General features: G+C 23.0%; 1 protein-coding gene across 1 annotated transcript; it reads right to left on the bottom strand.

The window, feature by feature from the left end:
• Positions 1-6,075: 6,075 nt before the first annotated feature.
• Positions 6,076-13,039, bottom strand: LOC145829487 (tetraspanin-18-like). The gene is made up of 6 exons (XM_082937296.1): positions 12,957-13,039; positions 11,962-12,082; positions 10,561-10,634; positions 9,719-9,895; positions 8,608-8,766; positions 6,076-6,820 (listed from the first exon to the last, which is right to left on the bottom strand). The coding sequence occupies exons 1-6, from the start codon at positions 13,005-13,007 to the stop codon at positions 6,758-6,760; spliced, it is 645 nt and encodes a 214-aa protein (XP_082793422.1). The 5' UTR covers positions 13,008-13,039; the 3' UTR covers positions 6,076-6,757.
• Between the last annotated feature and the right edge of the window lie 1,630 nt (positions 13,040-14,669).

Genomic DNA, 14,669 nt, shown 5'->3' with positions numbered 1-14,669 from the left:
TTGTCGTATCATTTCTTATAAAAAAGTTAATAATTGAGATTGACGTAAAAACATAAAGTAATGTATAATATATTCCTTTATACAAAAAAAGAGGATAATCCCTTCAGACTTACTAATCATATCTAACTACAATTATATATAGTTTCATTTGAAATAAATATTAAATTGATTAGAACTCTGCTTGTTTGCGCTTTTTTTAAGCAATAGAATTAAAATAGCAGTAGTCAAGTGGTAGTTAGAATTCTAACAGAAGATTTATGTTCTAGCTAGGATGTTTTTTTAACCTAAAACAAAAATTTGTACGACTTTGATTTATTAAACCTAGACGCATGATAAATTAAGTATTAGATTCTACAGAAGTTATAAATATATACAAAAAATGTAATCTTGTTGTTAGTGTTGTTTAGTTTAAGTAATTTTACTACATTTATTTTTTATGAAAAAACTAGCTAACTACTAGCAAAGTCTTTATATATTTTTAATTTTTTCAAAGTAAGACATATCTTGTAAGTTTTCTAATACAAATAGGTTTTTATAAAGTAAATAACGATGTAACATTTTTATTCTTTTCAAACTGTAAATTTTACCACGTAACTTATCATTCTAACATTATCAACTATCAATAGACTGATGTTGTAAATTATGTTTTGTTTCAAAATTACCGCCATTGTTAAACAATTTTAGCTTTGTTAATTATGGAATTAATAATAGGTTTACTGAGGTCATGTCACAATAAATAGCTTCATTTTGTTGTCTATTATAATTATCAGCTTATTGTATTTTGAAGGATACTTAAGTGAAGTTTCTTAGCGCAGTATTGCGTTTACTGCGCTAAAACTATATATAACTTTTATTTTTATAAAAAATGACAAATATTAAGTTATTCATATCAAAAAAAGAGAAGTTTATATTTCTAATACATTTTATTTTTAGGTGCAACGATAAATAAATTTCTTCAAAGCAAATCATGACTTATTTATTCAAAGTTATTACTCAATGCAATATTTTGTACATTTTACAGTTTATTTTATTTGACTTATTTCTGAAGCGCTGTAGTGCGCTGAAAATATAAACTATAACCTGTACTGAATAGATACTATTTATCTACGTAAATATATGATTAACTAAATAAACTTTTCTACGTGTTGCACGTGACGTAACTAAAATATTAATTATCGGATTGAATTAATTTTTATAATTAAAAACTATAATCTATACTGAATAGATACTATATATTTACGTAAGAAACGTATTTACAAACAAAATAATCTTTTCTACGTGTTGCACGTGACGTAACTAAAGTATTAATTATCGAATTCAATTAAGTTTTACATTTAAAAAATATAAAACAAGTTTTTTAAAGTTTAAACAAAGCTTACAATAAGCAAATAATAATGCGTAGTTGTTTTTATGACAGGCACATATTATAATATATACAAAATATACATTTTTTTTTTGTTATGTTTAGCACTAATATATTACTGGTATATTTTTATTTGCTTGGTAACTCTTACTTTTAAATTTGCCACTAACTAAAAAACATTTAGTTCAATATGCAATAAAAAAACTAAAATATAAAACGAAAAAGGTATCACAGGGCTTTCAAAAATGTATAGGTGCAATTAAAAAATAAAAGATATATATTTACTGATGTCACTAGATACTTACAAACTTATGCTTAAAACTAACAAATATGAAGTTTTGTGGTCAAAAAAAGTTACAATTATCATCTGTTTGTTAATTTTTAGCGCTTACAAAAGTGCATACATCAAACAATAAGCAATATTTATGTAAAGTCTTTACATCAACTTCTGCATTAATGAATAAAATTAAAGGTTAAGTTAAAAATCTTGTTGATAAACTCCGAGAGTAAAAGTTAATGACTAAGGAATAAAAACAAAATTTTATTTATCTTTGCGTTTAAAATTTCAAATTTTCTTGATTTAAAGAACTTGATAATGAACATTAATTATAAAAATAGTTGTAAAATCTATTAAATTCATTAAAAAAACGGTGTTAACAATAGAAATTATTAATAGAAGTCGTTTGTTTGAAATTTCTCACTACTTAAATGCAAACAAAAATTAAATGTCAAAAAAAAATTTAATCAATTTTTCTTAATAAAGTAGTAGTTCTATTTTAAATTTAAACTTTAAAAGTAAAGAAAGTTCTTTAAAGTTTAAGGGGATTTTAATTAACCTCAAGAAAATAATTTTTTTTTTGTTTTAAAATACAAAGTATTTAATTCTAGAATATTATGTTTGTGACTTAATATGATTTTTTCCTATGTTTTTCAATTATAACTATGTTTATATTTTAAGAGTTAATTTTTTGTTTTGAAATTATAAAGAAATTTTGAGTCATAAAACTACCTTACTTTGAATAAAAAAAAACAATATTTAAGCAGTAAAATTTTACAACAAATTTTCTTTTGTTAGAAATCAATCTATTGATAGAATCATTCACAGCATTGCAAGCTAACAATATAAAAATAATAGTTAAATTCTTTGCCACTTAAATGTTAACTATTTTTATTATTTTATTCTCTCATTACGTTTTAAGAAATCATAACTGAACTAAAAAGCAAGTAAAATTGAAAAAAATCTGGAAAACCTAAAGTTTTCAAAGTCTAACACAAAAAAAAATTATAGATACTGCTTTTAAAATTATATTTTTCTGTAACGTAATACAGTTCGAAAAACATTTACTCTTAAGTATTATGCTTTTGAGTTATAGTTAAAAAGTATAAATAAATTCTAACTACAACGAAAAGTATAAAAATTTAATATTTTGTTTACTTAAAAAGTGATAAAATTAAAATTAATTTAAACAATGAAATAACTAGCGACTTAAGCAGAAAATCTTTTTTAATAGTTGGTTTTCTTATAATAATAGAATTTACAACAAAAAAGTTATTGATAAAATAAAAATACTAAAAATTTCCAATTGTTAAAATAAAATTATCAATTTATGTTACTAGTGCCTACTGAATTCCCTTTGTAATACTACTTCTCAACACAAAAAAAAAATCAAAAGTTTTAAAAAAACAGTAAAGTTCAAGAAGCAGTTATAAATCTCTACAGTAAATATTTTGCTCAAAAACTATATTTTGCAATTGCATGTAGGTGTAAATATAGTGGTTTTTTTACACTATGCTTAAGATATTAGTTAGATTAAAAACGTAGTCCTTCTCTTTATACAGTTTAACTTTTTAAATTAATTTCAAAAACTAAGTTGCATAAGTAAATAAATTTGTTAGCATTAAATAACTATAACAATTGTTTAAGGTATTTTTAGTTCTATTTAAAACTTAGCTTATCTATAGTACAACGAAGAAGTGCTTCAGAAAGTTACTTGAGCAATAAACAGATTTTAGCGTAATATACCTTCAAGTTTTAGAAAATTATAATATGTATTTAAATTTACAACATAAGACTTGACTTAATTTAAATTGCAAAAACTTCGACAACTTAAGTAGTAAAAATTAACAATAAAGCTTCTTTTATTTAAAATTAATCAACTGACAGAAGCATTCACAGCATCATAAGCTAACAATAGAAATGTAAGTTGATTAAATTCCTTGTTACTTGAATGTAAACAGTATTGTAATAATAACTATTTAATCAAAGTATAATTTTAAATTGATTTATATAAATTTTTTTAAGTTCAATGCATAAAAACTAACAAATAGCATAATCATTGTTGTGACATATTATAGTACAAAAGTTATTTTCCGTAAATCATTATGCTTATGAATTAAGTTAAGAAAAAACATGCGCTTTTGTTTTCTCACTACAACACATTAATAAAAGTCTTTTTTTAATTCTCAAGTATAACACTGATTTAAAATCTAAATTTAACTTGAATAGTGAAATAATCAATACCTTAGGCAGCTTAATATTTTATTTTGTTTTTTTTCTATTGATAACAGCATTTACAACAATAAATGTTAATTATAAAAAACTGAACAATATGTTTAAAAGCTTTTATGTAAATATCAGATCACTTATCAATTTTTCTCCAAATGATTTTTCTAAAATCAATGTAAGAGAAAATTTCAGGAACAAAACTAAATCTATACGCTGACATAACTTTGATAAAATAAGCTTTGCAATTACAATCGTAGTCAAAAATAGTTCTTTATTTAAAACCATTACATTTGTAAACTGTGTTAAAGTAAAAAATACATCATTTTTATATTACTACGCAGTTTAACTAGTTAAAGTCAATAACAGTAAGTACTTTGCTAGATTTAATAAACAAAAATTTAAATGATTTTTGAACGACACAACATTATAACTTAAAAACTTAAGTCGATTGACCTGGTGTACAAAATATTAGATAATATTTTAGTGAATTTATAATTAAGTTTATACTTATTTAAACTTACAACTATTTTTGATAGAAAAAGTACATATCAAACTTACTTAAGCAGTAGATAAAATTTAATATGTCGTAGCTTGTTTTTGTAGAATTTCACTGTGTTCTTTTAAAATAAAAAAATATAAGTAAATCATAAAACTGACTTAATTTGAAAAGTGAAAAAAACAGCACTTTAAGCAGTGAAATTTAACAGTAAATTTGCTATTGTTCGACATGAATCTATTGTAGAAGAATTATAACAATAGAAAAAATGTTGAATAAAAGTTCTCAATACTAAGTGTAAACAACATTTGAATATCACTGCTGATACTTATTTGCTTTATTGTTTCTCTAAGCTGGCTTTATTGTTCTAGGCTGGTAAAGTTATTTTGAAATCCTTAAAAAAAATTTATTTCACTCTATAAGCTAAAAAATATAACAAAAATACTTTAAAGAAATTATTTTTAAAATTAACGATTAAAGAAGTTTTAAAGAACTATTTAGTTTTTCTATAATTTCAAAGGAACATTTTTAAATTAAGTATTTGCATATCTAACATTTTAAAACCTAAATTTTCAATGATTAAGTTAAAAGTTTGAAGTTTATTGTTATTTTCTATACTTATTATCAATACGTTGACATTCAACATTTAAATTTTAATAAACTAAATCATTAAATTAACTGAGGTTGCACAGTATATTAAATGACTAGGCAATACAAAGTTACACTAAAAATTATCTTATTGTTTGTATCTATAGTTACTTGGGGAAAGATTTACAAATATGGAAGTTGAAAATAAAAAATACATCGGCTATAACTTTCTTATTACAAAGTAGTTAATTATACTACTAAAGATTAAAAGGACTACTGTTTTGCTTAATTAAATAACTTTACTAAAAATATTAGCTTTAAGTAATTATATAAGAAACATTATAGGTTAAACCATTTGATAATATCAAAAAAAAAAAATTGTACACTGCAGGTACGTTTTAAAATACACAAAATTTTATCGACACATACTATTTAGTAGGTTTAAAAGTATTTCAAAAGTATGTATTTATCCTAGTTAAATTTTAGGGCGTTTTTTTAGTATTTTGAAATTTTGACATAAAATTCAGATATGAATTTAAACTCAACTTTATTGGTGTTGAAAAAATTCGCCTTCTAAAAAAAATGAAAAATCTCTGTTGTTAAACTTCAATTTATTGACAGAAGTATTTACAACAGTGTAACTAAACAAAAGAAAACTTGGACAAAACTTTACACTCCTTAAATGAAAACATTGTTATTAAGTTTCTACTGAATTGGTTTGTTATAACTTATTTCATTGTTGTTTTAAACTCGTATTGTTTTTGACAAACTAAAATGAAGATTTGTAGTAGGAATAGATATTATTTCTGATATGCCTTATGAAATTATACGTAAAGAGTAAAAATAATTTTTTTAGCTATTTTAGTATGTCTTTATGTTGATACAAAAGTTCTTATATTTTGTATAATACTATTTAAAACTTGATATTACTATGAGAATGATAACTTTTAAACACTATAAGTAACTTAAGTAAATTGACTTAAATGCTATTCATTTATAAAAAACAGTATGTTTAATGACTTTTTATGTTTAAATTTCAACATATAGTTTAGTTAATAAACTTTTTGCAACTGAAACAAAATTTGTAAGAAAAAAGAAAAAATATTTTTTGGTTATAACAAACACTGGATCCTTTCATTTATTTACATTAAAATAGAAAAATTTTGAAAACAGTCGAGCATTTGAAATTAACTTAATGTTTTATAACAAGAAATAAACTGAACAAAAACAGTTATAAGTAATTTTATATGGTACTGGTGTAAACTTTCTAAAATTTTTAAGTACTTGTACTATTGTGTTGATTGACTAAACTTTATTCAGTCTTTCACCTTGTTTTTTTTTAATTTTTTTTAAAAACTCTAAAATCAAAATGTTTAAACTAAAAGATTAATTATAAAACATCTTTTTAGAAAACACTGAGCAAGAAGCTGTTAACTTAAATGACTAAAGTTTAGAATAAAGTATCTAAACTTTATAAAACTTCTTAAAGTGAGTATATACAGTAACTAACATAAAATTCATAATGTATTATGCAATAAAAAAAGCAAACAGATAGATCATCATTTTAAAATGTAAGACAAATTTAAAAAAAAAGACACATGCAAATTTCAAAACAGTATAATACATGATGTGTGTGTAAAATAATTGAGGTTGAATTGACCTCTTGTTAGTTGTACTGCTTGTGTATCGACCAAGAAAAGAAAAAGCATTCTATAAACAGAATGAGAAAGGCTATGCCTTTTTTGAACTTTAGTAACCTCGCTATATCGGGTTGAACTAAAGTAACCTTTACGATGAGTGAACTTTAGTAACCTTTGGTGTCGTCCATGGTCCTGATCAGCCAGCAAGCCAAAAACATGGAGACCATCTGAAAAATTTTGATTTCATTAATTAAGAAAAAAATGATAGTTATAAAAACTATTTATTGCTGTGATAACTTAAATTAAAATGAAGACTTTTTAAAAGTCTCTTTGGAATGAACATTTTTTTTTAATTTTAAAATCATTTATCATATATTAGATTTTCATGAAAATTATTTTAGTAGCTGTTATTATACTAGTACTATATACATTATCTTTTAGAAATGTTTATAGATAACAAGTTAAGTTGGTTAGAATTAAAATATAAATCTGAAAAAACACTTGTAGTAACAAAATAATTAAATGTTTGAAAAATTAAAATGTAAAACATTTGAGAAAGTTTTAGAAACTTATTGTTCTACATACATTAATTTTAGCTAATTATTTTTTAAAATAAAACTCAAGTTTCTAAACAAATAAAATACTTAAACTTATAAAACTTAAAATAAAAATATTAACAAAAAAATTAATTTAATTTTTAATAAAACAGTTATCAATTATCACATGTTGTAAACAGGAAATAGTTTACTGTAATTTAAAAGCAATTAGTATCTTTTATTCATCAAAGAATTTATATCTTGAATATTTTGATACAAATAAACATATAACATCCTGCTAGTAATTACTACTTCTTTTAGAAATGTTCGATTTAGTAGAAATACTTGTATTATTTTATTTCAGATTTTACTTAGCATATATGTATACAACAATTTCAAAGTTCCGAAACTTATAAAGTTTATCTTTAGAAAACTTTAAATTTATTTAACAATTATTACGTATACATATATTAATTTAAACGAAGAATATTATAGAAACGATTAATCTAAATGTTTTAATTATGTGTGTTTTCATAAATTAACTCTACTAAAGTTTTATTTTTCAACCAGTTTTACAGTTCATACTCGACTTGAGCTTAAATAATTGTTTGGATAAGCACTTTAAATAAGGAGTTAAGAATAACAATGAAAACTTCTATAAAAATAAAGCTTATAAAAAAATAATTTTGTTTTAGTTTTAAAACTTTTTACAAAATATCAAGAAGAAATAAAAATTTAACACTAATGTTATACAGAGCTTTTAAATAAAATATTTTAACTTAAACTATTATCAAACATTACTATAAAATTTAAAGATAGCTATACTAAAATATTTGTTAACTGTTTATAAGGTAAAATATTTAATCTAAGAACATTTTAAGTATTTAGGTTGTGTTTTAATATTAATACCACTTACAAATGACAATATTTAATTTTTTTATTTAAGTATACACCTGCTAGAGTACTACTTAAATTAAACAAAAGTGATTGATTATCTATTGTAATAACTAAATTTAAACTATATTAGTGTTAACGATTCTAATCGGTCTGAATTGCCTTTTTTGAGTAGTGCGTTTATTTTTTTTAGATATTTCAAATAAACAAGCTTACATATGTTTTAGCCCTCACAGTAATATAAACTTTATGCTTTTTTATTAAATAATAACACAAGTTAAAATTAAATATTTGTTATCAACTTTCAATGGTATGATTTCTGACCTTATAAAACATTAGTAAGAAAAAAAAATGTGTATTTTAATTAAATAAGATATTCACACCTCAAATAACAAAAGACTAGATATATTTTATTTGATTATGCAACTAATGTATATAAATATCAAACTTTTTTGTTTATTTAACTAAAATAAAGTTATGTTACAAACCTTTAGAACACCTACTTAATTTTATTTAAACATGTAGTTGTTATAAAGTATTAAGTTCATTTGTTAAATTAGTTACAGAACATTAACGTTACGAACCTCGACGAACAAAACCCCTACTGCCACCCCAGCCAGAACCACGATGTAATTGGTGAAAGCTGCCTTGCAACCGTCTTTGAACAGACCCAAGTTTTGGCATTTCGGGAATTTCCCGACTGTGACCCAGTCAGCAGGATTGTTGTATCCGCAGCACTCAAACTGTTTTTTTTATTTTTCAGTTGTCAAATGTTTTATTTTGATAAATCAAAAGCGTAAAAAACTTACAGGTAGTTTACAATAAGCACCTTTACATACGCACTATTTGAGCTGTTTAATTTATACTGTGTTCCATTAATACAAGTTTATTTATATTAATTTAAATTTAATTGTCTCAAACTCTTAGTATTTTATCGTTGCACCTGCACAATCAGAACTGTTTATATTTTATTGTTCGTTTTACTTATCACATAAATGAAAAAATTTATAGTTGATGCTTACTTTTATCTTTTTTATTGATTTAATTTCTATTTTTCTAAATTTGAACAATTTCTGTGCTGAACTTTTTATAAACTGTTACTGTTTTTTAATTTAAATGTCCAAGTTAATCTAAACTGTATGTATAATAAACTGAGTAGTAAAATTTAAGCTACTTATGTTTAATTTTAATTTGGATAAAACTGCTATAATTATTAACTGCTACAGTGCCAGATGACTATCTTGTAATGTTTGTTTTTTTTTTATTAATAATAAACGAATAGGATGGAAGTAATGATCATACTTTTAGATTAAAAACAAAAAAAATCACAATTACTAAATGGAGATAAGTTTTTTTAAATATTTTATTATTAAAATTTTAACTTTAAATTGTTTTACTAAGATTAACAAACTTGGTCCTAAACTGTTTTTATAATTGATGAGATCTTTAATCTTTCTAGAGGTAATAAAAAATATATATCAAGTATGTAACTTATCAAACAACGTAATAATTTATAATAAATACTTATTAAAAATTGTATCAACATTAGATATTTTTTTCTACTTATTCCTGAACAATGTCCCGTCCGTCCATGAGAACTTTGAAAAATATGTTTAAAATATATAAATAGTTAAACAACATAGTAATATGAATCTAAGAAAAAAAAAATAATACAACAATATAAATCTTATATACTTTATCCTGTACAGTGTTCCATGTATCCGTGAGAACCTTGATCTCAGTATCACTCGAATCTTCATCGTATAACTCCATAGACTTCAGTATCAGTTCCTCGAACTTGTCCTGGTTGGTGTATGCAAGCACTGCTCCAACAATTTCCATGACAAAGATGAGGAAGACGAACACGAAGAACTGTAGGGAAATATTACATGTTACTTATGTATATTAAGTACTCTATTTTGGTTAGTATTTACTATTCTAACCATTTTAATTACAAAAATAAGGAAAACAAACACAAAGAACTGTTGAACAATTAAATAATAAGTAATAAATAAATCTTAATATGAGTATATGTTGTAGTTTTATATTCGTATGATGTATAACTTATTATTTAAGCCAAATCTGATTTTTGATTGTTTAATGTTTATGTTACAACATTCAACAAGCATACATTTTTCTTTATGTAACAAGTCAATGTTATATATATATCTGTATAAATAAATATATATATATATATATATATAGAATTTATTGAGAATATTTTATTTTTAAAGTAACAGAAAATATGTTTAATAAAATCGATAAATAATTTTTTTATTCATCAGCTGAAGATTCGAAATGAATTACACTTTGCTAAGCAATAAAACAAAAGCTTAGAAATAAAAAAACATAAGCACGTAATTATTGAATACTTTATAAATTTAATTGCGGAAACTTATATTTGCATGAATATTCATTAACATTTAATGAACTTGTTGATGAAGTAGTTAATGTTCAACCTACAGTAGTAACAAATCAATGTTATATGTATTTATACTTTGTTAATATTCTAATATGTAATATAAATGTTAACTCACAATAGTCAGCATGCATTTCGATTCTTTCATCGCTCCGCAACAACCAAAGAAACCGATAAGAAACAAAAGAGATCCTGTAAATTATACTTTGAACTATTTTTGTTTTTGAACTTGTTTTATTATTTAGCTACCAAGTATAATAGAAATTTTACATCATTTTACTAAATCACTCATACTTATAAAAAATAGTAAATGATATACTGTAAAGTGTATTATAGATTTAATGAGTGTAAGATGTTTTTAAACTTACTTATGGACAGATGTAAGCTAATACTTAAGAAAAAAAAAAATTGTATTTGTGAAAATCTGCGAATTGTAATAGTAAGATAAAATTATAAATTAAATTAATATAACCCATGAATGTTGGTATACACAATTTGTTAAAAGTACTAGTCATAACTCAGTATTATATTTTAATATTCCTTTTGAAACTTAATGCTACTTTCTATTAATCAGACAAGATGGGTAATTCATCTATTAAAAAAGGGTTAAAAAACTTTAATAAAAACATCATTCGAAGCCAACAATTATTTTTACAAACAACTTTAAAATGAATAAAAACTATTAATAAAATAATTTTAAAATGAAGGTACTTTAAAACTTTAACTAAAGTGATAACTTTAAAATATTTCAATGCATCTTAAAATTACCTGAGACATCTCTAAATAAAAACTATTAATACTTAAATAACAATCATACAGCAGTTCTTGTTTAAGTTAAAGCGTGATATGAATAACAACACTATACAAGGTAATTACCTCAGTATTCATACGCGTCATTAGTTGGGCTAATTTCGTAAAACTAAGCATTCAATATTTAAACAATTAACATACAAACAATACAAGAGCACTTAAATGATGCATTCCAATTGCACCTATAAACAAAAGTGCTGTAACTGTCTAAGATTCTGTAAACTATTTTAGTAATTAAAAAAAAAAAAACTTAGAAACAAAAAAGTAAGACTGCTACTGTTAAAGATCCTGAAAATTATATTCCTGCGATAACGAGCACATAATAATCTTATAAAGAAAAGTGATATTGATACTGCTGATTGTATTAATAAAATAATTAAATAAAAAGCTATTTACACATAAATAAATAAATAAAAGATTATAATAAAATACTAAGTAATAACATTTTTATTTGCAGCGATGAGTGAAAAATATGTACAAACATTTGTAAGTTTGAAACTTTTGAAGATTGTGGAAACTATCTTAATAACATAATGACTATACAGTGAACTTATAAACAAAAGTTTGATTGTTACTATTAAAGATTCTCTAAACTAAATTAAAAACGTTATGAACATACAATCAACTTATAACCAAAACTAAGATTGTTCTGTCAGAAATCCTAAAATCATATTAGTGATATACTTAATGCACATGAACAAGATGTAACCTGCAGCGATGATCGCATACACCCCGTTCTTGATGCCGGGGTCTTCTTTGATCAAGGCGTCAAAAGATTCGGTTCCTTTCAACGCCCAGATTCCTAACCCTACCAGTGCGGCTCCACCCAGCTGTAAGAAAAAAAAATTGTGTAATTCCAAAACAATAAACAATTGAACAAGTAAGTAGTAACTTCTCCTTACTTTTAATACATCTCCTGACTTTTAGTTAAATCTAGCATACACTTATTTAAGTAGTATAGTTTTAATAAGCAATAACTGCTTTATAGTTAAATTTTTGTGTTAAAGTAATTGCTTTAAACTATCAAACTTTTTATTTTTTTATAACTTTTGGTTAGCACTTTTGTGTATGTTATACTTAAGTTTTATTCTTAAAGCAAATCTACTGAACTGATTGAAATCTTTATATAAGTTGTGGTCGGAAAAAGTTTAAAATTTTTGTTGATGTTATTTAGAAACCCAATCCAAATAGAGCAGCTGTTCCTAGCTTTAATAAATATGTTTTTACTTTAGAAATCATAAATTAAAACTAAAGTTGTAAATATATACTGATTATTAAATAAACTCTTTTTGTTACTGGTAATTCAAACAAGTAAATGGTTTTTAAGTAATTGAGTTATTATTAAAGTTAAACTATATTGTTCATACATTAGTTTTCTTAACTGCTTATGCATTTTTTTTAAATTTTGGTTATATCGAATTGAAATTTAAGTTAATAATTTATTTATATTTAATTTACTTTTTGTTTGTTTGTATGTCTACAGCTTACAATAAAATCTACTTTCAGTATTATTTAGTGTTATTTTAAGTAAGTATTGTTAAGTCTAGACATTAGACATTTTAAAGTAAGAAATTATAAATTCGAAGGTTAACTTACTATTATCCTTAGTATTAGCAACTTTTAATTTAAAACTTTTTTTTTTTAAAATCAAACCTCATCACATAAATAAAAAAATGATATAAATTAGCGACAAAATAAACTTACGAAGACAAGGAGATTGAATACGAAAAGCAGACACTTAGCAACACTTCCCATTTTTATTAAATTATTTTATTATATCAATATCTGAAAGTATTTTTGTTATATAATTTAAACTTGTATAAAGTGTCTAGTTAGTGAAGTTTAGTTAGTTAAATTTGTAATTAACATTACAACAAAAAGTCTTTGAAAATACTAAAAACAGTTGTTAACTTTAACTTTTTTTTGATTTTTGAAATAATATTGTTATTATCTTAAGTATCAAACTTTTACAGTTACTAGACCTTAAAACTTGATTTATTTTTGTTATTACCTTTTAATACTTGTTTTTAATAAACTAAAAAGTATTTTTTATTCAACTATAGTTTCGTAAATAAAAAAAAAATTGTTTAGTATAAGCAAAATTTGAAAACAGTTTTATTTTATACACAAAAAAGTTATTGTGCAAAGCTAATTTTGTCAGAAGTCCGTAACCATCTGCATAAGAAAAATAAGACTTTTGTGTAATATTGTTTTGCAATGCTTTACTTACAAAACAAATCAGTGCTTAATATAAATTAAGCATTTTGAAATCAAAGAAGTTTATAAAGTTCTCTTAGTTAACGCTTAAAAAACAAAATTGTTATTGTAAGCATTTTATTATGCTATAAAATAGTTTAAAACGCAAATAAACGCAGTCTTAAATTAACTTTTGCTGCTTAAACCAGTTTAAGTTCTTACTAAATAACATGTTTTTTCATTAATCATAGCTGTTTAATAAAACAATTACAAACTTATAAACTAAATGCACAAATGTTAAAGCATGAGAGAGTCTGTTTAATAATTGATGCAATTTTGCTCGGCTTACACTCTACATAAATGTCGTAAATTGCTAGTAATTTTCAAGTGAATTGCACTCAGTTTGAGTTACCATAGCTTTATTTTGTTTGAAAGGTAAAATTTTATTGAATAATATTTAATAACGCTTTAAATTGAACTTTTCAAAGGTCAGATGTTGTGATATTATAAAAACAACAAAAACCAATGAGCTGTTTGGATAAATATTATATTTTTCAGTTAATATATAATTCAAAACAGATTAATAATATTATATAAAAAAGCTATTATTGTTAAGCAAACTCTAGTTTGCGTAGTTTAAAATTTAAATTTTGTTGCGATTGTTTAGATACTAAAAAAGATTTTTAATCATTAACCATTCAGTTATGTAGACGTATTTAACAAAAAAAACAAAAACGGGTTTTTTTATAATTCAGAAAAAAATACAGCTACCATATTTTACATCTATGTTTTATAGTACATCAACTTATTTAATTATTGAAAAATCAACTAGATCAAAATGAAAAATATTATTTCAATGCTTAAACATCTTAAAGATAATTATTAATCTATCATTTTATATTTAGTTTCTTTTTTTAAATAAAACTCTTTGTTATAATAAAAACCTAAATACTTAAAAAATCTAATTTTAATAAAAAAAAAATACTTTAAAACTTTAAACAACTAAGTTACAAGTACTCTGTAATTTATTTTCGCCATTACTCTACCAAAATTATAGGAAGCTTAACCTTTATTAATTATTTTAAAAAAATCATACTGCATAATCTTTGATTCTAAAAGCTGTCTTATAAAGTACAGAAGTTGTCACAAGGAAACTTGCTATAAATAGAAGCTCTTAAGATAAGCCTTTGTTGGTTTATGACCTTTTAGTTTATAGAAAAG

This window comes from Thalia democratica, chromosome 2 (genome assembly GCF_965202585.1).
Source record: "Thalia democratica chromosome 2, ktThaDemo2.hap1.1, whole genome shotgun sequence".
NCBI classification, from domain to species: Eukaryota; Metazoa; Chordata; class Thaliacea; order Salpida; family Salpidae; genus Thalia; species Thalia democratica.
The sequence above is the reverse complement of the archived record's forward strand: the minus strand, read 5'-3'. Positions and strand labels throughout refer to the sequence as shown.